Genomic DNA, 22,312 nt, shown 5'->3' with positions numbered 1-22,312 from the left:
ACTAAACAGCATTGATGTAAGTGTACATGGATTCCTGTATGTTGGGTGTGCTGTGAAATTAAAGATGTAACATTTCAAGAGGCGCTGTTGATACTTTTAACTGAGTTGGCCGATAGTTACCCCAACCCCCCTTTTGTTTGGAATGATTGAAGCAAATTGACGCACATTTGACACAGCTAAGAAACATAGAACTCTCCAATCCACAAATGCAGAGGTGGGGTCAATCTGCACATACGAAAAAAGGTTTCCTTTGAAAATGAGCAAGTACTATGTTGAAAAATATTCTAGATGCAGTGCCATATTGCAGCCTCTTCTCCAGAGTAGTCAGCAGTCAAGGCTAAGTCAACTTTAGCAAAGTAGTAAAGTATCAGAATCTGCTTTTCTAACTCATCGTATGCTTTCTATCCCGCAAAATGGCAGCTAATGACTTGGAGGACATCAGGGTGCGGCATGGGAGTGTAGCAGTCAACCTCAACTAATTAAATGAAGAACATTTCCTTCTACGCAAGAACACCGCCCTGCCTCACGTTGCATTCCTGACACTTTGAATCAAACAATTGGCTCTGAAGCCTTTCTTTCTCTGTGACATTTTCAATAAAAAAAGGAGAAAACAAAAGACTGTGTCCTGGTGGGGAAAAAAAAAACAGAAAAACAAAAACAAAAGTCAAAACATTAAGATGCACCTGCAATAGGCTCAGCACCAATTCAGGGTTGTCCACTGACTAATACCCAAAATTAGCTGGGATAGGGTCCAGCACCCCCTGTGTCCCTTGTGAGGATAACTGGTTCTGAAAATGAAAAGAACTGATTAAAGTGCACTTATTTGTGGAGTTTGGAGGTTTTCTGGTGGAAGCAATACATCTGCGAACTTGTTCCATATGAACTGTCCAATTCCATCACATCCATATCAAGGGAACCAAGGAAAAAGATGTATCAGTGCCCAATTAAACCTGGATGACTTTTTTTTCATGTTATTGTTACCTTGGGCTGGACAAAAACCCGTTTTCTACGTCACATGACATGAACCACACGCTCAACATTCCAGAGCTGTGTCAAGCTGATATATAAAAGGTCTGTTCATTGCTGTTGAAAACACATCCTTTAAGCAACAGGCATCACTACTGCAAAGGTAACATCCTCTCTCCAGACTCCCTTTAACGGCCCGAAAGCCTAACACTGTGACTTTGGTCTTCAAACTGAAGGATTGAAGTGTTTAATGCAAAGTATTTTTCTATCGTTATACAGATGGCATTTGCTCCTCGTGTATTGCTCCTCCTTTGTGGGATCAGTGGACTCTTTTCTGCAGTCGTAAGTGAAATTTCCAGAGTACAAGCAACTCTTTGAGCCATCTTTGTCTTGATTCATTAATATCTCTCTGTCAGTTCTCGAATGGCTACAGAAAAACAATATTTGATGTTGATGCTTTGGGATTGCATATAACTAATGTACTCTTTACCTTTGCAGCACGGTGTACTGGATACCGTGCCAGGTTAGTGAAAGCGCACCCTGTTCCGGGGCATTTATGTCTTTTGTTGGCTTTTTAAATCATCTGAAACGAATGACTTTGTTGCAGTTCCCTGCTGCCCAGATGGTTGGGTTCGGTGGCGTAACACCTGTTATATATTCCAATCGACCCAACTTAATTACACAGACGCAGCGGTGAGGAAAACTTTGACACCGTAGCTAGTCCATCAATGATCATTGAATCAAGAAGAGGCTGAAGTGCATTAACAATTGAATGCCTTGCCATTTGTTGTCTCTTATCTCTCCCAATAGGTGGCGTGCAACGGCATGATGGGAGCGTATCTGGCACCCATCCATGATTCAGTGGAAAATGCACTTGCTGAAGAATTGATTCGGCAGCAGTTTTCAGGGCAAATTCGGGACACTTGGATTGGACGTAATGATGGACTTACGGTAAAATCTTAACAAGAGAAGGCACGTGTTGCTGTGATACATTATTGAAAGTTTCATTTTGTCTTGTAGGAGGGTGACTTTGTTTTGATTAATGGGGACAAATCAAAGTTTGAAAACTTCAGAACAAATCAGCCAGATAATTTCCAAGATGAAGACTGTGCTGAGATTGATAATGAAGGTATAAACACTTGTTGTTTAAATTAAAATGTATGTTTATGCGCTTGGGAGTGGGTCTTCATGCTTGACAAATAGAACATTTTTAAAAATATAAATACATGACTACCTCCTCCTTCTCCCCCTTTGTTTTTATTTTTGTTTTTTTTAAACAGGCGATTGGAATGACGATGACTGTGCAGATCTAAATTATTATTTGTGCGCCAAACCCCTGTGGTAAAGCTTCCCAAGCGTCACACCGCAGGAACTACCTGGAATATCTTTTCGACCATCTTGATGCCTCCTTATAGTTTGGATCAGTTTTAATTGGTGTCCTTCTTTAACTGGATGTTTTGCAATTATTTCTTTTTCCCTTCTCTTTTTCTCATTTAACAGTTTTGGTATCCCTCCAATAAATGATGGAATCTGTGCACCAAATGTCAATGTTCATGTGTTTGTTGTATAAGTGATTCTCATGAAATCTAGTGGATTCTAAAAGGGTTACATTTATCACAGAAAAACAAAAACAGGTTAAAACTAAAAAAAATGAAACAATGGGCTTTCTCAAAATAGTTCATAATAATATATATACATTTTATTTAGCTTCTAAATTATTATTTTTTAAACGAGAGCACAATAAGGTCTAACTGGACATTTTAGGGGCACACATGGAATTAATGAGATTTTCAAATCTGATGCAGGCTTAAAGTTTTGTAAGCAATATTTGGTCAGTGGTGTTTTTTTCCCCCTCAGATTTAGTAAATAGTACCATAATTCTATCCCAGTCCAAAAATGTAACCACAAGTGATTACCAGAATTCTTTCAATGTGATTTCTTTACAAAAACAAGATAGTTACCATTTGAAATGACCACTGCTTTGATAAAAACGGTGTGGTGTTGCCTCTCACTATCATGAACATTTGTAATCTAGCAAAACACAAGTTAGCTAACTCCTATATTTCAGGACGGTATGGGACTTTCTATGAACATTGGAACATTTTTTTATAAAGACAGGCGGTTGTAAACCCATTCTTAATCTCAATATCAAAACCAGGTTGCCTAGGACAATGATTCATGCTCACACTCATACCTAGGAAGAATTTAGGGTGTTCAACCAGCCAGCCTACCACAGAAAAATCATAATTTACTGGGGATTGAAACCTCAATCTCAGAACTGTGAAAACAGTCGGCCCGGCAACATAGTGGTTAGCGTGTCAGCCTCACAGTTCTGGGGTTGAGGGTTCAATCCCAGATATCTGTGTGGAGTTCATGTGGGCTCTCGCCTGGTACTTTGATTTCCGCCCACTTCCAGACAAAAATGTGCATAGGCTTGTTGGACATTCTAAATTGCACCTATGTATGAATATGGTTGTCTGTCTCTCTTGACCCTGCGATTGGCTGGCCACCTTTCCACAGTGTCCCTCACCTGGTGCCCAAAGTCAGATGGGATTGGCTCAACGACCCACTGCACCCCTGGTGAGGATAAGCGATACAAAAGAATGAATGAATGAATCAACTGACATTCAAATTGTTAAGGGAAAAGGAGTAAAAAATAATTGAATTTCCACATGATCTAAAAATTCTCAACAAGTGTGTATGAGTGTTCTTGTGACTGTCACAAATTTAAGCCACACCTGCATTCTTCTCTCAATAATTGGACTCCAGGTGGTTCATACCTGACTCAGTCAAAATGGCTTCCTGTCTGTTTGTCTGTCTCTGTTTTGATGCGTTCCCTTTAGTTTCTTTGAGCTACGGTTTATTTTCCTTGAGTTGATTCCTCAGTGTTTTTTAAAACTGTTGGCGGTGATTAATACATTAACCGGTGTTGATTAGAAAGGCCACACACTTATCTACGCAACTCAAATCATGAGGTCAAAAGTAATGTTCAGAGAGAGAGAGAGAGAATTGTGCCAAGGCCAGATATGGCCATTTATTCATTCATTCATTTACTCGCTCATATTCTGAACCGCTTTATCCTCATTAGGGTTGCAGGGGCTGCCGGAGCCAATCCCAGCTGACTTTGGGCCAGAATCGGTCTCCAGCCGATGGCAGAGTACAAGGCGACAAAACAACCATGCACGCTCACACTCATACATACCAAGGGGCAATGTAGAGTGTTCAATCAGCCCACCATCCATGTTTTTTAATGTGTGAGGAAACCGTTGTACCTGGAAAAAAACCCACGCACACCACCGGGGAGAACATGCAAATTCCACACAGATGGACCGACCTGGATTTGAATCCAGGACCCCAGAGCGGTGAGACCGACGTGCTACAGATACGGCCACGATTACAAAAACACACACACCTGGACGTCCTTACAATGCAGTGGGCCCCATAATCCTTATATTGAAGACATCTTGGTCAGCAGAATTTCGGAACCTGTGCGATATATATTTTGCAACCTACTTTAGAAGAAGGAAGGCACAAAAAGGATTTCACCATGAGGTGTTTTTTTGTTATTGTTTTTTAACTTTGAGGATATATTTGTCACAAGTTCATTGTTTTTTAGGTTTTATTTTTGGTTTGTTTTTTTCGTAGGCATGTGAAGGCACCTGAAGTTGACTTTGTCACGTGAATACATGAATTGGCCTGAAGGCGTAGCAGCTCTTTTAACAAATTCAGGGTTTGTTCAAATTCAAATCTAAATTAACACCTGTCGTTTTCTTTCCTATGCACATGGATTGATTTGTGTTGCGTGAATGGAAATGCGGTCATACAGGAGAGGTTACACGAGTCGGAAGGTACACTGAGGCGGACAGTTGCCAAAAGCAAACTTGAGACATTCTTTTCAACAAATATCAAACAGAAAGGTAATTTCCTTTCATAATGTATACGCTCCCACATATTAAAAAGCAAATATCTGACTCAGTAGAGACGCCAAACCTCTGTAGTCCAACAGGACAAGTGGCATGCCGACGAATCAGGCAGCATTGTTATTGCTGGCGTTGGCTAATGTGCTGTAAAAAAAATGTTTTTACCTAATTTAGAACGGGTGCGCCATCAATTATGTTTTAACTGAACGCACTTGTCAGAGTCATTTGTTTAAATTGTAGGGCGTGTTGTTGAGTTTACATCAGAGTATCATTTGTGTCCCCACCCTCTTTGATGGGAAATAGGCCTCAGGCCTTGGTGTGCGTAGTGGTCTTTTGAAAAGTTTGAATCCTTCACTTTTAGGTCATTCCTCTCTCATTGGTTCAAGTCATTTGAAATTATTGGGGCTATTGACTAGGTCGGATGGCACTTACTCCACTTCATTGGCCACGGTTGTGGGCATTGGGGCTTTTTGAGTTTGCTACTCCCTGGGATGATGTCTGACTTGCCCGTCATATTCTTATATCGCCGAATGACTAGGTGCCATTGGACACATTGTAGGATGTCGACCGATGAATACTCACAAGGAATTTTTCGCCTAATACTGGGTTCTCCCCACTATTCTAGCTTCCCTCTTTCTATAGGTTTTCTCTCTGGCCCCTCAGTAAGAGTAGAGGGGGAAAACTATTATTCTTCATGTCACCATTCTTAGCGTTCTTCCCTCTTTTGCTTTCTCAAAACGAAACAAACCCAAAAAAAACCATCACCCCCACAAGCAGAGTGCACCAAGGCAGACCTAAACGCTTATAGGATGTGGCCCATTGCAACTCTTCAGCCAAAAACACATTCAAATTGCCATTGTCCCGCTCAGCAGCTGAATAGGATATGTTAAAAGAACATAAAAGAACATGAGATAAAACCCTCACAAGGACAGTGAAAACTATTGAAAAATCTGTACATAGTTGGAGCCAAAATGCTAAGCCTAAGTCCCAGAATAAAGTAAAAGAAATATGAATAGTTCCTGCTCTTCTATGAAGGCACTTATCATTATTCTGATTCCAATGGTGTCATTTCAACCAATTAAGCAACCAGTTCAAAGTACATTTCCTGGTATGCTGTGGTAGAACCCCACCCATTTGACAGCAATTCTTTTTGCACTAGCCATTTTTCTGAGGAAATTTGAAGATATCTTATCAATAAACATTTTTTTAGAAATATTTGTTTGTTTGTTTTTTGAAATATTTGCGTTGATGCCTTCCGATTATGATGAATGGGAACACACAATATTTCATGCGGACACACACAAAAAAAAACACATCATTTCCACGTGTTCGAATCCAATTCAAAGGTTTTCGCTTTGGAGCAATGGCGCCCAAGTTGAGGGAGAAGTGCTTTATTAGTCGACTTGGCGATTGAGACGTTTTGTTGTGAGCTGACTGTGCCCCGTCAAATGTTTTTCGAAAGCCATATTGTTCATCTTCAAAGTTCATTTAGTAAAAAAAAAATAAAAAATGACTGATGTAGGAACTTGTTTGACGTGTCACATGACATCTGTGCGAGTGACGCGCTTCACATTCCGAGCTTTGCGTCAAGTCGCCTATAAAAGGATGGCTGGTTTTACTTTTTGGCACATCTACTGGGCATCAAGCATCAAGACTGCAAAGGTAACAAATACATCTTCACACCAATTGCCATTACCTCCGCTTAATGAAACTCAGTTTAGTGCCACAAGTTTCCTATTGTATGATCTAAAATTCTTGAAGATACACTTCTCTATTTTTCTGTCTTTGCACAGATGGAATTTGCACTTCATACCTTGGTCCTCCTCTGTGGAATCAGTGGACTCGTATCTGCAGTAAGTCAAAATCTTAGCAGCCGACTAATAAAAAGGAATATACGGTATAATTGGCCTGATCGGAGTTGGGTTTCTTTTTAACAATGTCTTTTCCTTTTTTCACAGTGTGGTGACAGTAAAGGTCCGTCCCTCTTTCCTGTTATGGTGTATATCACGGCTCAACACTAGATCGAGTCGCCATATGTACTTTGCTGTTCTTTGTTAAACGACAATTATGTTACAGGGAGTTATTGTCCAAAGGGATGGACTCAACTGGACGACAACTGTTATACTTTTGTCCAGCAGGAGAGAACTTTCATGGATGCCGAGGTAGGCAAGAGTTCAAGACTGTACTGTATCCATGATCTGACGCCTCGTAGAATGTGGCAGCGCATTCAATAGAAATGGAAACTTCCACTGTTTATTATAAGCATTAAGTTTGCACCTTAAACTTGCTCCCATTAGGAAATCTGCATACTCAAAGGTGGGAATCTGATGTCTATTCTCGACCGCAAAGAAGCGGTATTGGCGCAGGAGCTGATTTTTGAAGCCCTTGGAACCACCACCAATGCTCAAGACACCTGGATTGGAGCTCATGATGGCATTGAGGTAAAACATTGACCATTAGATAAGTTGTCATTAAAAAAATGGCCATTCTGCGTCTCTTAATTCAAAAGGAATTGAGGTTCATCTTTATGAACTGACAGCAGAAGCTCACTAGTATAACTGCTGACACTACAGAATTACAATCCACGTGTAGTAATAATGAACATGTGACTCTTATCATGACTGACTCAATTGCAGGAGGACACATTTATGTGGACTGATGGCTCACCCTTCGACTTCGAGGATTTCGAAACTAGTCAGCCAGACAACTTTATGGGTGGTGAAGATTGTGTGGAGATTGATGGCCTAAGTAAGAATATGTCGTCTTCTTTGTGAATCCTACATGCAAAGACTTTCACGGCGTCTTTCATAATGCTCTCTCCTTTTTCTTCTACAGCACTGCAATGGAACGATGATTCTTGCACCGATACTAATTTCTTCCTTTGCGTCAAAGAAGCTCACGAGCACTAATCAACTCCACAACTTTGCCCCAGAAAATGTCTTTGCCGAAATCTTAACAATCTTCGGAGATGATGACGGACTTCCAGCGGTTTCTTTTTAGCTCTCTTTATTATTTTCCTTACGGTTCAATTTCTCTTGATGGCAATCATATTTGGATGGTCAAAGGGTTTCTCTGCAATAAATGATGAAATCTATTAGTGCATCTCAATGTTTCATTGTGTTTACTCAATGGCCTCTCAACAAATAAAAAAAACAAATCACGTGTAGTACATAATCTTAACATATAGTCTGCATGCTCGATGACAAATAACTCATATCACATCATCTGTTTTTAAACATACTGGGAGTATACGGAACAGTACTTCTCCATTGGTGCTCCAGAAGAAGCAGCATTATGAATTGACGGTCAAATAACTTAGCAGTGTCATTTTTTCCTAAAAATTGGAATTGGACCTTTTTCGGCCAGAAAGATCAAGTGTAAACTTCCTTCATTTTGGTGGGAATGAGAATTTGATGCATTTTGGTGGCAATGAGAATTTGACGAAATGCAGTCATCAATTTGCGCCTTAAAGATGACGGGATACTTTCCACGTTCATGTGTAAGAAAGAAAGTTGTAAAAACTAGCAACACAATTCTCTCACCTTCTTTCAGCAGTAGAATTCTGGTGCTGGGGATTTATTTCACTTTGGATACAATGACAATTGGTTTTTGCCTCTTTTTTTTTTTTTTATCTAAGTAGAAAATGTTTATGTGGGATCTTACCGAGATTAGCCCCATACTGTATAAGTACTTCTGACTACAAAGTGCTTGGATGAGTTTAATCCAGTTGGCGTCAAAAGAGAAGCCATGTTCTCTGAAATACTGTCAAAATGTTTGTTTGACTTGCTACTCTAATTGCTACTTGAATTCATAGGAGAAGAGTCGCAAACACTTCTTTAAAATACAGGATAGACGCAGTCACATCTTTTCATGTGGAAACAAATAAACTGGGGGAAAAAGTGAAATTTTAGGTGAAGTTTTCCTTGAATCAACCCCCCTTCATTTGTCAATGTCACACAATTTCGACCACCGTAACAAATATTGAAGTTCTCTTCTTTTATGACTTTTATGTTCATTCATTCCCTCACAATACCTTTCATAATCACATTCATCCAACTGAATATACCCCAAGTGGATTCCAATTAGTCTGTAGGAATATGATATAAAAATAGGTGCGTGTATTAGTATAACATTTTGTGTGTGTGTATGTGTGTTTTTTTTCTATGCATTTAAAGTTGTAGAATTAGATATTTTTTTCTTTCTTCTTGTTGATACTACACTGGGATACTTAGTACTCCTATGGGGTATTTAAATGACTACTTTGCGAGACTCCTTCTTATTTTGGACAAAATACTGTCCATTCAAGGTCAGTAAGCATAACCAGAATTGGACTAATAGGCATGCTGCAATGAAAAGGATCTTAAGAGCACCAAAGTCTTTAAAAAGCCGTGCTTACTTCGGTTGAGATACGATAAGGATCAAGGTTACCGGGAAAATACGTCGCCAAACCACAGGCCTTTGGATTGTCATGACCCATTGTACTTATTGTCCGTTTTTGTATCTTGTGAAGTTAAAACCTTTCCCAAAATAACATCTTTTTCATGATTGTTCAACCTCTATCCTATTTTAAGTAGGGCTACTATCCTCTTGTATATTGAAGGTAAGTAGAAACTTTTTATTGAGACACTTTTATTCATCTAAAAATATTGAGAAACTTTTGTTCAACTAAAAATATTGAGACAATTGTCCCAAAAGAACACTTCTTTTTCATGATTGTTTTTATTCATAACTGTCATTTGAAGGGAATGTTCAACCTCCATCTTATTTTAAGTAGGGATACTATCCTCTTGTATATTGAAGGTAATATAGAAACTTTTGCTAATCTTAAATTTAGAGAAGAATAGCTGTAGACCAAACTACCTAACAGAGACATTTTGCTGTAGACCAGGGTGGGAATAATATCACAAGCAAGTAAGATTCATATTCTGGCAAGTTTATAATTTAGTTTTTGTTGCCTATTCACTTTCTTCTAAAGGTAAACTCTATACACCCTTCCAATCCAATGTTCCGACACACCTAATGATATAAATCACAAAAGACACACAAAGCCACCGGAATTGGGCGGTGTGCAACACCCAAAAGAAATCAAACTTGGAACTTGTGAAGCACAATTAGTCCCCAAAATGACTTGATGTCACAACACGGTGAGACTACGCCTCAACTAACTAGCATGACGTGGGAGTACCTTTAATCGGGCAGTAATTTTAAAGCAGTTGTTGAAGCAATTACACAGGATGAGTAGCATACCAAGCAATCAAGTATTGACGCCACTAGGAGCGGGTTCATGTTGGGTGTGACTTGAAAAATGAAAACCATGGCCAATACATTTCCAAGTGGTGATGCTAAGTTTTCAAGAGTACGCGTAGTTGCCTTTCCCTCTTGTTCCGAATGTTCCAGGCGCTGACAGGAAACAAAAGGTTGACATAAAATACCACAGTTAATCTTTGTATACGTATATGTACCGCTACTGTTCTTTCCTTGTTGTGCCGAACACACTTGACTCATCATTTTAATGGGAGCCTTCAAAATATCTTCAATGTTGGAACTCTACTGGCTCTGAGCGAATATGTTTCAAACACTCCATGTGTACTGTAGAGCTGTATCCTCCTCTCCAAACAGTTATTTAGTCGTGGGATTTATTCATGGCCAGTCCAATTAATGTAACAAGTGGCACAGCATCCAAACACCCTTTGTTGACTCAAAAACGGGCTTTTAGACCCTAGGAGATTGTAGAAGAGAATTTTGAATTCATCAATCAGGGTGTGACATGGGAGTGTAGCAGTCAAAGTCAACCAATTAACATTTCCTCGTGCAAAGGAGCAGCGACCTGCTCATCTCATTCAGCATTCCTGACTGACTTAGCACAACCTTAACCCCCCCCCCCCCCCCCCCCCCCCCGCCAAAAAAAGTGTCAAAACTGACATAGCGGGATTTGTTTGGAAAATGACACATCAGGGGGAAAAAAGCAAAATGAGAAGATGTGGGAAGAATTCTTTAGATTATTCGTAAGTGGTCATATTATGCATCAAAAAACATTAATAAAACCCTTTTGATTGCCTAAAAACTCAAAACACAAGCCTTAATTATACCATGAGGACTCTTGAGTGCTTTTGTCTCCTGGAAGCATCACGTGACTTGAGTGACAAGTTTGACATTCCTTGGCTGCGTCGAGCTCGCGTATAAAACGAGCGCTCACCTTTGTTCAAACACATTGTAGCAGCAACACTCATCACAACTGCAAAGGTAACATTACACATCTGAAACCCTGATAGCTTAATCACGGGATTTTAATATTTGACATAGAAACCAAACACATTTCCTAAAGAAAATGTTTAAAATGATCTCTATTTTCTCTTTTTTTCACAGATGGCATTTTCTCTCCACGGATTTCTTCTCCTTTGTGGGATCAGTGGACTGTTGACTACAGGCGTAAGTGCAATTTCTATTACTTTATGCCAGACATAGCTGGGAATTCCTTATGAATGTGGTTGCTTACTGTAGATTTTCTGCTCCCTTATGCATTGTACATTCATTTTCAAGATTGAAATTGTATTGAGAATATTTTTTGGTTTTTCCATTACAGTTGTGTGACACCGTTAGAGGTAAGCAACTTATCAATTGGAATGATTATGTTTTGATAGGCTTTTTGACACTGCAGAATGCTCTAAAAGCTTTTTTTCTTTCTTGGCAGTTCCAAGTTGCCCTAAGAACTGGCATCGATTGGAAGATCGTTGTTTCCTCGTTATCGAGAGAGCTGAAAATTTTGAAAATGCTGAGGTAGCGATCATTTTATTTACATCATGTTTTCAACACATGGCGTTAAAAGTAAAATCTTGAAAAAAAATGTGCCTGCTTTGACTGACTTTGTTTAGAGCACCTGCCAATCTCTTCATGGGAATCTGGCGTCCATTCGAAATTCCATTGAAGATGAAGTAGTTCGTGCCCTGCTTGCAAAGAGTGTTGGAGCAGCTGCAACTGGTTGGATTGGATACACTGATGCAGCTACGGTAAAGCATGTGCCGATATGAAAAAAAGACAGCACGAGCAGTCGTTGTCCTGGCGTGTGACTCATTCCAAATGTCTTCCAGGAGGGAACTTTTGTCTGGACTGATGGAGCAACAGAAACTTTCAATGAGTTTCCCACCGGAACCCCCCCCTCCAATGCCGCTGAGGATTGTGTCATTATTCCTGCCAATAATAGTATGTTTTCAGTGTGTTTCCATTTATATCAGGGAAAAACAAATAGGTAAATGTCTGAATATCACATGTAACACATTTGTTCACTCTTGTCTTGCAGGTCAAGACTGGGATGACGTGTCATGCAATGATGAAGTTGCATATATCTGTTCCCAAGATGTGCAATAAGACGTGACTGCCTACATCGTACCTTCTACAACAGCATATCTTCTTCGTTAGGGGTGTCTCTTCTGAAGCACTAAATGACATCAGTGGTGTCTTCCTGTTTCCGCAATAATTGCAAAATGTCTTCTTTTCTAATCTTCACGTGTGGTTGATTGCCATCAGGTAGAACAAATTTTGGATGGGCAAAGCATATCTCTCTAATAAACATTAAAAAAAAAGTCTATCCCCGCATCAATATGTGTGTTTTTCTGCATCCACATTTGTTTGTGTCTTGTTCACTATTTTTGGCTCAAAGAATGTCAGATTGAGCAACTCATTCTTTTTTTAATTTTAATTTTTTTTATAAAGGAACCTGTTAGCCGCTCCTTCCACAGAGCCTTTCCACAAAATAGATTTCAAACGCAACACAAATAAGCTCAAAATATTAACTACCTTGCATGGTAAAGTGAGTCAAAAGTCAAGCAGAGATTCGGGAAATAAAAAATAAATATTAAAAAAAAAAAAAAGCTTCACTTGGTGAACATTTTCAAATATGACCGTTGCTTATCAAACACTCCAAAAACACCTTTACGTTTCATGGACGTAGCATAAACATAGGATTCTGTAAAAAGTGGACTTCATATTGACGTCAGAAATTATCTCCAAATTTAGCATGTCAATCATTCATTTGACTACTATTTACGTGACTAGGAAATCCATAACTAATATGTAGCAGTGTGAAGATGAAGATTCCCTCACGTAGACAAACATTTGCACTCACAATCACACAAGTGGGAATCAAACCCAGGCACTCTGTACAGAAGCAGGCCGACTGAATAGAAAATATTTTCCTTATGGGTGTATTTATAAACTATATAATCATTGTTGCACAAAAAAGGCATTTAATCGGGAACTAACTGTGGACTGCTAGATTAACCTGCCTGATTAATGGCCTTCAAAACTCTTTAATAATGTTCTTGACACAATATTGGAAATACACCTATTACACCAACAGTTGACAAAAATGAGCTTACATTAGAATGAATGAAAATTGAAATAATTAAAACTAACATGGATATTGGGAGGGGATTTGAAGGTTGCTTTTATTTTTTTAAACCATTATGCAACCACACTCAAATGATACAATACGTATAATTAGTGTCAATTCCTTGTAATCATTAGACTAATCCAAAAATCAATGTAGACACATTGTTTGATAACATTTGGAGATCAAATTAACAAAAGAAGAATTAACTGACTATCTTATGTATAACCAAAAAGAAGAGCAATTGAGAAAGACGATAACAAAAACGCAAACTTTCAACGTGACCGGACGTTTGGTCGCTGGTCTTTTGGTCACCAGTCTTTTGATACTTTTTCGGTGGCCGTTCTTTTGGTCGCCGGTCAAATGTACTTAGATATTAAACTCTCTCTCTCTTAGATATTAAACTCTCTCTCATGAATATACTTTTGAGAGCTGGTTTCAACAATTAACTCTCTGTCACCATTTGACCGGCAACCAAAAGACCGGCGACCAAAAGTTCAGCGACCAAACGTCTGAGCACCCTGTCAATATCATTAAAGCTAAATGGCATTCGACCTGATGTTTTTAGTTCATTCCCCTGCTCTATGGCCTATCAAGGGAAGACTAGGATCTCTCCAGCAACTAGTCGCCATTTTTGCCTTACTTATTCCAACGCTGAGATTGTTTGTTTGTTGGCTTGAACAGTCATTGGCAGCCAATGAGTTAACAATTGACCAGAACATTTCCCGGAATTAATACGATGTGGCCAAAGATTTCAAGGAAATTACCGATTGGAAAACAAGCATCCTGAGGAAATTTCTCGACAAATTGCATTTTCTTGACCTGGTTTGGTGTATCCCGTGCCTACTCACGAACCTCGTGAGAATAAACGGTATAGAGAATGAAATAATTTGATAGTTTACATGTTTACATTATCCTGTTTGAGCACTTCTCATTCACTTTGTTCGACTACAGCCATCTTTCTTAACTCAGACTCAATAAAATCAATACAGCAACTCAAACATTGTGCGGACATCGACAAGGTCTCTTTGGCCTTTTTTTTAATAATCCTTTTAATGTGATTTGATTATTGTAATGTTGATCCATTTGCCATTTTTTAAAATTAACTCAGCATTGCGGGCTGTTACGACACAATGAATTTCTGGCATACCAATGACAAGCGACCTACTGATGGGTGCAGTATAATCACCAACCTCGCCTAATTGAATTATACAAGGTGTGTTGTGCTATATGACGTACAAGTCATTAATAAGGCAATCAAGGGAAAATATTCTTCAACTAATTCTTAAAGAACCTCTCCCTGTAAATGAAGAGCTTTTATAATTTTGATGGGTTTTTTTCTTTACCCTTTTTAAAGTTTATGGCGATATATAAATACCTACTTCAATACATTACTTCAATGAATAAGACAAGATTAAAAGCTAAGATCAATTCTCAGAGAGTCTCTTGTTATCTGGACGATTCTCCTTTGCACAAATTACCTGCCATTTATTAACCTCAGCATTCTGGAAAGTGGTTTTATAAAGTGAATTTTACCAGACCAAACAGTCTCAAATTTAGATATAATAATAATAAATACATCTTTCTTTAAGTAAAAGGCTGTACAAGACAGAATATTTTTTTATGAAGGGTTCAACTGGTGCAGTAACATACCAAACAATCTATGTATGTATGTATGGGTGTGACATCTATTAACGAAGGTTGGGTAAAGTCAAGGGCGAAAGACATGCATCAATTAAGGTGTGTGATAATGAAAAGAAAATGACTGACTTAGTTGACTAATTGTATCATTAGAACATTACTCGGTACGCATGAACACCACCCTGTTTTTTTTATATCTTTTGTTTCCCACAGTTCCCTGAGTCCCCATTTGATTGCTAAGGACATATGCGTCAATTATTTCCTTGAACCACAAGCGTGTTGTGTCTTCTGTCCCCAAGTTTTTATTTTATATTTTACTCTCCATTATATTGTTAGGAAGACTTTCTTCAAACATTTCCCCACACCTCAAACGTCATTCATCTCAATTTGAATATGTTTTTGACTAACCTTGACATACCATTTCAAGTTAGGTACACGTGATTAACGTCCGATTGCCATACTGGGACTGAGAACTCGTTTGGTGTGTCACGTGACGTGACGTGACGATAATTGCTGTTTTTAACATTCCGGACCTGTGTCAAATCTTCGTATAAAAGGACTTGCTAGTCGTCATTTACAGTACGGAGCACCTCTACTGCAAAGGTAACTTTACACAACTCAATTGATTAGAAGCAAAAAACTTTAAAAAGCTCAGCTAAAATCATTTTGTAACCCAAATAGTGTAACCAATACATTTTGAGATAGGTTCCTTTTATAGTCAGATTATAACTGGCGTATAAATGCAAAAAGAAAAACGATATTTTCTGTCCTTGCGCAGATGGCATTCTCTCTTCGTTTGTTGATCCTCTTTTGTGGGCTCAGTGGACTGCTGACTGGAGTTGTAGGTCTTCCTTTAATGACTTTAACCATTGCATAGTTGCATAGTACTAATCTTCAGTGATTTACACTCTTGTTTTTTTTTCCACAGTTGGGTCAGACAAAGAAAGGTAGCACACTTGTATTCTTTCTACACCATCCAGCCTAATCAATTTGACAGCATTTGACTTCCGATTGAGTTGTTGCTTCCTCTAAAATGGTTGAAATTGTCATGCAGGCTACTGTCCCAAGGGTTGGACCAGATTGGGCAATTACTGTTTTATCTACCAACATGACGAGAGAACCTTTGCTGATTCAGAGGTATGGAAAACACCCAATAATAATGACATTTATTTGTTGTTGTTGATATTTTACAAGAAGTAATCCAATTATTGACTATCTTTTGACTGCCTTTTTCTTTTTAAGAGTGTCTGCAACATTCTTGGTGGGAATCTGGTTTCCATCAGAAATCGTCTTGAAAATGCAATTGTCCGTGAAGTGATTCGGGACGCAGCGGGAGTCTTCGACGACACCTGGATTGGATTGCATGACCCAATCACGGTAAAATATTGACCAGAAAAAAAACTAACTGTATGTATTTTAAACTCAAAGAGGAAAGGAAAGAAGTGTCGAAGGATAGGAAACAACACATTCCTCATCTAGCTCCGCCTGCAAGTCGTTGGTTGATTGAATTGTTCCAGTCAATTCAACTTATCCAAACTATTACAATGACCTAACTTTAAACCTTAGAATTGATTATGATTGCGATAACCCTAATTTTACGCTCGAGTTTGATTACATCAGGCAAACAAACTGTGGGAAAAAATCTCAACTGTCATTTTTTTTATGACTCCTTCAAATGACCCTTTTTAATTTAGGATTACACTTTCCTCTGGACTGATGGTACAGCTAATACTTATGAGGATTTTGCAAGTGGTCAGCCAGACAATGTAGGTGGAGTTGAACACTGCGTGGATTTTGAAGGCACAGGTTAGTAAAATTGTCCTTTCTGGAGCTTGTAGTTGCTACATAGAATAATTGACTGATTATTTCTTTTGGTTTACAGATGAACTGTGGCACGACGACAACTGTGGCGACATGAATCCATCTGTTTGTGCTAAGCACATTCACGTCAGGAAGCACTAAGCGAGACACCAGATTCTATAACACAATGTCTGACCTACAACTGGATGACAATAATAACATAAAAATCGGGATAGCCTTTTTATTTTGAGTTCTTCAAACTTTGTCTTTTTCTTCTTTTACACTTTTTCAATGGTTTTTTGGTTGCAGTCTGTCGAAAAGATATGAATCTCTTGAGGCATAAAAATAAAAGAAGGAATCTGTGCATTCAACTTGTTTTGGTGTACTTTATATTTTCACACATTCACCCTATTTCTAAAAGCTGTGCCCATGCAATACAGCATAAAGTGCAAGGAAAGAGTGTAGTCCTGTGACTAAGCTGTGTCTTTAAGGTCATGTCGGGCACCATGCGGGGGACACCCTGGATTGTTGACCACCCAATCGCAGGTCACAAGGAGACGGACAACACATTACCCTCTATCAGACCTAGGGGCAATTAGGTGTGTTCATTTTTTGGAATGTGGGAGGAAATCGGAGTACCGAGAGAAAACCCATGCAAGCGCGGGGTTAACAGGCAAACATCACACAGTGACGAACAACCTGTGGACGAACCTTTGACACCAAAACTGCAAGGCCGACACGCTAACAACTTGGCCGCCGGGCTGTCCCGAATCGATGATTTAAGGCATGATTGTTATAATGAATGATTTTACATTTCTCAAACCATTCATTCTTTTGGTTGTAGCAAGATTCAGGGTGAATGTAAGAGAGGACATGGATATGAATGAATGAGGTGAAAGACATTCTTCAAATGATAATTTCAAATTAACCTGAACATAATTACAAAAACTGCTGTAAAATGTGTCTTATCTCTACACATATTCCCACTTAGTATCCTGATTTAGAACTTTTGCACATGTAGCAGATTTCTAAAAATAAGAATTTGGCCCCCTCCATTGTGGAAAAAAAACCTCCACATCCACACCAGCTATTCTGTCACACAAATATCACCTACACTAAACCGGATGAGTAAAGTCTTCTCCAGTTTCTCAAATTTCTTACATTGTTTAACTTGTTATAAACCCTGAGTTCTGCATAACAGGTACCACCCTGTAGTTTAGTGTTTAGCTTTTGAACCCTAGCGGCAGGAGTGAACATTTTCTCACGGGTTCGAGGCCTTCTGTCGACTCCTGACTTTTTAGTTTACAACCATGATCAAAATGTACTGCACATAATCGGAAATAGCAGGCAAGCCATTGTGTTTTTTTTTTGTTTCCTTTATTCAATGAGAAGCAGGTTAGTACATAACAGCTTCTTTTAGTTCTCATTATGCAAGTGACGCAAAGATTTTCTGCCATGGCTATTTTCTTCTTAACCCTTGACATTTTTAACTTTGCTGAGAAAATATAGCACTACAATTGGATGTCAAATTGGCAACAAAATATTATAAAAAATATAGGGGTTAATATATTAGGGTTAGGGGTTAGGGTTAGGGTATAGATTTTAGGGTACAGGGTAGGGGTTGGGAGACTTTTTGATGAAGAGAGCCATAAACAATTCATATTTTTAAACATTATTCCTTGAGAGCCATATTCAGAATTTAAAAATTTTCGCGGAGAGCCATATACCCCCATCAAAAGAGCCACATATGGCTCCCGAGTCATAGGTTCCCTACCCCTGGTATAGGGTATAGGGGTACAGTAAATGTTCATCATGGTTATAAACTAAAAAGTCAGGAGTCGACAGAAGGCCTCGAACCTGTGAGAAAATGCTCACTCCTGCCGCTACATTTATTTTTTATCAGCCTATCATGCATGTTTTACAAATGTGGGAGGAAACCCACGCAGGCCCAAAAGAACATGCAAACTCCACACAGGTGGACATGACCTGGATTTAAACCCAGGACCCCTGAGCTGTGAGGCCGACGCGCTAACCACTTGCCCCACCGGGCCGCGATGTATGTAATATTACCTCGTGAGTCACGGTTCATAGGTTCCCAAACCTGCTGCAATAAGTGAATTACTGTGATGTGGGGACCGTGTTTTTAAGGTGTCTATTAAATATTATTTGGGTTTTTAAACCTTCTCTGTGCAATTTTTTAAACTCCCAAAGGAAGACACTTCCATCTAGTGACTACTAAAATGTTCTTTCATTTTGACTTGCCTTTTTTTCTCCCTTTAAAAATGCTGTCTATACCAGGGTTGGGCAGTTCCATTCCAAGCCACAAGGAGGACACCTTTGCACCAATTTGGGCTTCTACAAGTGCAATCTGTGGATGGTTGTATTTATATATACATATATGTGTTTATAATTTCAAAAATTATTGGCTGAATGCACTAATGAGGATCTAAGCCCATGATTTAAATGTCTTTTGGCCTTTCTGCGTCACGTAGCAACACACATTATGTTGAAACAGATTTTAGCAGAAGATGAGACCAGGTGAGGACAAAAATAGTTCGATGACACTTGATGACTGATTGACAATATTGATAAATACGTTACAATACGGAAGTGAGAAAAGAGCCCAAGTTGATTTCAAGTCATTAAAACTACAACTTCAAACAGCGTGGCCCGACGGTGGTTAGCGCGTCAGCCTCCCAGGGGGGTTCCTGGGTTCAAATCCAGGTCGGTCACCGTTTGACTGGCGACCAAAAAAAAGGGAACCAACGGGGACCAAATGTCCGGCGACCAAACGTCCGGGCGACCAAACGTCAGGCGACCAAACGTCCAGGCGACCAAACGTCCAGGCGACGAAACGTCCAGGTGACCAAACGTCCAGGCGACCAAACGTCCAAGCGACCAAACGTCCAGGCGACCAAACGTCCAGGCGACCAAACGTCCAGGCGACCAAACGTCCAGGTGACCCAACGTCCAGGCGACCAAACGTCCAGGCGACCAAACGTCCAGGCGACCAAACGTCCGAGTACTGGTTTCCTACCAAATTCCCAAAAAATTGCATGATAGGCTGATTGGAAATAGTAGATTTTGTGCAAGGTTGTCTATCTCCTTGTGCCCTCCGATCGGTTGGCCACCAATTCAGCATGTCTGCCGCCTCTGGCACCACCCGTGAGCCTAATGAGAATAAAGTGGTTTAGAAAATGACTGAAAAAAAATGTTCCTACACAATTACCTTTTCATCAATATATGGCCAATCCAAGCTGCGTTGTTGTGAATCCGTGAGAGTGGCAAAGCCGTCTAATGGCGATTACTGTATTACTGTATTTTTAGCATTTTGTGAACAGACATTGTAGTATCCCAACTCTGTGCTTTCTGTACATTGTTTAACAATTCTTGGGAGCAGCTCGGAGGAAGTGTAAAAGCACCCAAAAATTTTTTTTCGAATGAATCTATGATTGGTTAATAGAAATAGAAAAATGAAGTGGCCAAGGTTTCCATGCGTCATTATTTTGTTTGAACATTTCAAGGTTGGAGGGATATGATTTTTTTTTTTAATATATATATACTCACGGGTCTTTCTGTGTTGTTTTGAAAGTGGCAAAAGACCAACCCCCAAATGTCATGATTGTCTTGGTATTTGAATTGAATTGAATGCTTTTATTGTCATTTTAATTTTAAGCAAAAATGGGGAAAAACAGTATTTCCATGAATTTTTTGGTCATTGTTTTGTATTTTTAGGGTGGTTGCCGGTGCCTAACTCAGCTGATTTTGGGCAAAAGGGAGACTACACCCTAGACTGGTCGCCAGTCAATTATAGGACACACAGAGAGACAAACGACCATCAGCACTCTGCAGTTTTTCATTTATTTTTCTTACTTGTGCTTCACCAAATTGGAAAAATACTTTTTTTCTTGGAGTGAACATTAACGGGTTGATGTTAAATTTGGTGAGATTGTCAAACAATTACGATTCAATTATTAAACATATTAATTTTCCTCTTTGGATTTGAAAGAAACCTGCAAGTACATGTATGTGGACATGTGTGTTATTAAATATGTTGAGTAAATTTCATCAAACAAATGACATAATTCCGAAAATTGCAAAAATGTCCTGTCAACACAACTTTAAAAACAAACTGCAGCAATAGAAAATGTACAATTATGAGTTGTACACAAAAGTACAATAAACAATGAAATGCCGTTCAACCAGCCAACTTGTTCACATTGCTGACGCACAAAAGATTGCCGCACCCAACGCATTCATGCTTCATGGCAAAAGACAATTAATCAATTACTCCACCTGTTAAAGATGAGGACTAAATTAGATTCACTGCGATAATTTGCGAGGTATTGTGTGTATGGGACTTAATGGACACACCCAGCAATTAGTTGTTTTTTTTTTTACTTCAAAGTTGAACTGACAATGTATTCCAAGTTGCATGTTATGTTGCAATCCCTCCACATGCTTTTCACATGAATGTTTGCAACACCAAAACTTGTACTGAGATTCTATTTTAATTATTCACACAATGGTATTTACAAAGAAGAGCAATATTCCAATTGTCAGATATCATAAAAACACTCAATCGGCCTTACAAAAAAACAAACCAAAAACAAAAAACTACAACAATGAAAACAAGGAGAATTTTTTTTAGGTGTTTTAGTTTCAATATAACCATTTTTTTCAACAATCTTAATTGTCAGGTCGTCGTCAGGTTTCAGAAGAAACCCTATTGGTTAGACCAGTGTTTTCAAACCAGTGAGCTGCTTGAGTGATGATCAGGTGTGCTGTAAGAATTTACAAGAATTCATAAATTATAATATTCCGAGAGAAAAACCTCAATGTTACGAGATTAAAATCGAACTACTAAGAGATTAAATTTGAAATAGGACGTAAAATGTTGAAAGTTAAGTGTATTTTGTTGATTCTTTTAATTTACCGTGAAATGGATGTGGTCTCACAGGCTTCAACTTTTGTTGAGTTTAGGTATAACCACAATTTCTCTTTGTATAATTTTAGGAGATTGAAGTCATATTGTGAGTAAAAAAATGTCGTGATGTTACGAGATATAAGTTGTTCTCTTGTTTTTACATTACGTGAAACGGAAGTTTTTTTATTTCAAGGGCAACACATTTTGGCAAAGTAAAGTCTGCGTGAGCACAACGTTGCTTTTCACACCATATTAGGAGATTTAAGAAATATTGGGAGTAAAAGTCATTCCAGATTCAAAAGGTTATATTACTTATTTTTACATTATGTGAATCGGAAGTTTTTTGGGGTCCGTAGACATAAACTTTGGCTAACATTAGGTCGGTGTAAATATTTGGGAAGATTTTAGAATAGTTTTTGGGCTTTATATGATTCCTGATGATAAAACGTTGATGAGAACAACTTTATATTGTTAATATGGGCGATATCATTGGAAATTTGAAGATTTTCAGCCGGTGGTGTGCCTTGACATTTTTTCAATGCAAAAAGTGTACCGCAGCTCAGAAAAAGTTGGAAAAACACTGGATTAAACTACCCATGCTGGATCAGTTGAAGAAAACAAAAAAACCTGCACCCATATCGGCCCTTTTTGGGATAGTTTGGACACCACTGG

General features: G+C 38.8%; 4 protein-coding genes across 4 annotated transcripts; all 4 read left to right on the top strand.

Annotated features, from left to right (window-relative positions):
- The first annotated feature begins 1,041 nt into the window (after window positions 1–1,041).
- LOC144201813 (lectin BRA-3-like) lies at window positions 1,042–2,508 on the top strand. Its single transcript, XM_077724601.1, has 7 exons — window positions 1,042–1,129; window positions 1,246–1,308; window positions 1,465–1,489; window positions 1,574–1,659; window positions 1,777–1,917; window positions 1,987–2,095; window positions 2,247–2,508. Exons 2-7 carry the CDS (start codon window positions 1,246–1,248, stop codon window positions 2,309–2,311), a joined length of 489 nt encoding a protein of 162 aa, XP_077580727.1. The 5' UTR covers window positions 1,042–1,129; the 3' UTR covers window positions 2,312–2,508.
- A 3,959-nt stretch (window positions 2,509–6,467) lies between these two features.
- On the top strand, window positions 6,468–7,980 carry LOC144201648 (galactose-specific lectin nattectin-like). The gene is made up of 7 exons (XM_077724398.1): window positions 6,468–6,548; window positions 6,680–6,739; window positions 6,845–6,860; window positions 6,963–7,048; window positions 7,184–7,327; window positions 7,523–7,634; window positions 7,722–7,980. Exons 1-7 carry the CDS (start codon window positions 6,492–6,494, stop codon window positions 7,793–7,795), a joined length of 549 nt encoding a protein of 182 aa, XP_077580524.1. The 5' UTR covers window positions 6,468–6,491; the 3' UTR covers window positions 7,796–7,980.
- A 3,023-nt stretch (window positions 7,981–11,003) lies between these two features.
- LOC144207056 (alpha-N-acetylgalactosamine-specific lectin-like) lies at window positions 11,004–12,471 on the top strand. Its single transcript, XM_077732268.1, has 7 exons — window positions 11,004–11,129; window positions 11,253–11,315; window positions 11,470–11,488; window positions 11,578–11,663; window positions 11,759–11,893; window positions 11,975–12,086; window positions 12,184–12,471. Exons 2-7 carry the CDS (start codon window positions 11,253–11,255, stop codon window positions 12,249–12,251), a joined length of 483 nt encoding a protein of 160 aa, XP_077588394.1. The 5' UTR covers window positions 11,004–11,129; the 3' UTR covers window positions 12,252–12,471.
- Window positions 12,472–15,454: 2,983 nt separating this feature from the next.
- Window positions 15,455–17,084, top strand: LOC144207048 (ladderlectin-like). The gene is made up of 7 exons (XM_077732254.1): window positions 15,455–15,516; window positions 15,692–15,754; window positions 15,842–15,860; window positions 15,968–16,050; window positions 16,156–16,290; window positions 16,608–16,719; window positions 16,796–17,084. The coding sequence occupies exons 2-7, from the start codon at window positions 15,692–15,694 to the stop codon at window positions 16,873–16,875; spliced, it is 492 nt and encodes a 163-aa protein (XP_077588380.1). The 5' UTR covers window positions 15,455–15,516; the 3' UTR covers window positions 16,876–17,084.
- The last annotated feature ends 5,228 nt before the right edge of the window (window positions 17,085–22,312 follow it).

This window comes from Stigmatopora nigra, chromosome 1 (genome assembly GCF_051989575.1).
Source record: "Stigmatopora nigra isolate UIUO_SnigA chromosome 1, RoL_Snig_1.1, whole genome shotgun sequence".
Classification (NCBI taxonomy): Eukaryota; Metazoa; Chordata; class Actinopteri; order Syngnathiformes; family Syngnathidae; genus Stigmatopora; species Stigmatopora nigra.
Note: the sequence above shows the minus strand (reverse complement) of the source record. Positions and strands in the feature narration are given on the sequence as shown.

Coding starts and splice junctions, on each gene's coding strand:
- LOC144201648 (XM_077724398.1), top strand. CDS start 6,492: ATGGCTGGTTTTACTTTTTGGCACATCTACTGGGCATCAAGCATCAAG. Junction 7,049..7,183: donor GAACTTTCATGGATGCCGAG/GTAGGCAAGAGT, acceptor TGCTCCCATTAG/GAAATCTGCATACTCAAAGG. Junction 7,635..7,721: donor TGTGGAGATTGATGGCCTAA/GTAAGAATATGT, acceptor TTTCTTCTACAG/CACTGCAATGGAACGATGAT.
- LOC144207056 (XM_077732268.1), top strand. CDS start 11,253: ATGGCATTTTCTCTCCACGGATTTCTTCTCCTTTGTGGGATCAGTGGA. Junction 11,664..11,758: donor AAAATTTTGAAAATGCTGAG/GTAGCGATCATT, acceptor GACTTTGTTTAG/AGCACCTGCCAATCTCTTCA. Junction 11,894..11,974: donor GATACACTGATGCAGCTACG/GTAAAGCATGTG, acceptor AATGTCTTCCAG/GAGGGAACTTTTGTCTGGAC.
- LOC144207048 (XM_077732254.1), top strand. CDS start 15,692: ATGGCATTCTCTCTTCGTTTGTTGATCCTCTTTTGTGGGCTCAGTGGA. Junction 16,051..16,155: donor GAACCTTTGCTGATTCAGAG/GTATGGAAAACA, acceptor TTTCTTTTTAAG/AGTGTCTGCAACATTCTTGG. Junction 16,720..16,795: donor CGTGGATTTTGAAGGCACAG/GTTAGTAAAATT, acceptor TTTGGTTTACAG/ATGAACTGTGGCACGACGAC.
- LOC144201813 (XM_077724601.1), top strand. CDS start 1,246: ATGGCATTTGCTCCTCGTGTATTGCTCCTCCTTTGTGGGATCAGTGGA. Junction 1,309..1,464: donor GTGGACTCTTTTCTGCAGTC/GTAAGTGAAATT, acceptor TTACCTTTGCAG/CACGGTGTACTGGATACCGT. Junction 2,096..2,246: donor TGCTGAGATTGATAATGAAG/GTATAAACACTT, acceptor TTTTTTAAACAG/GCGATTGGAATGACGATGAC.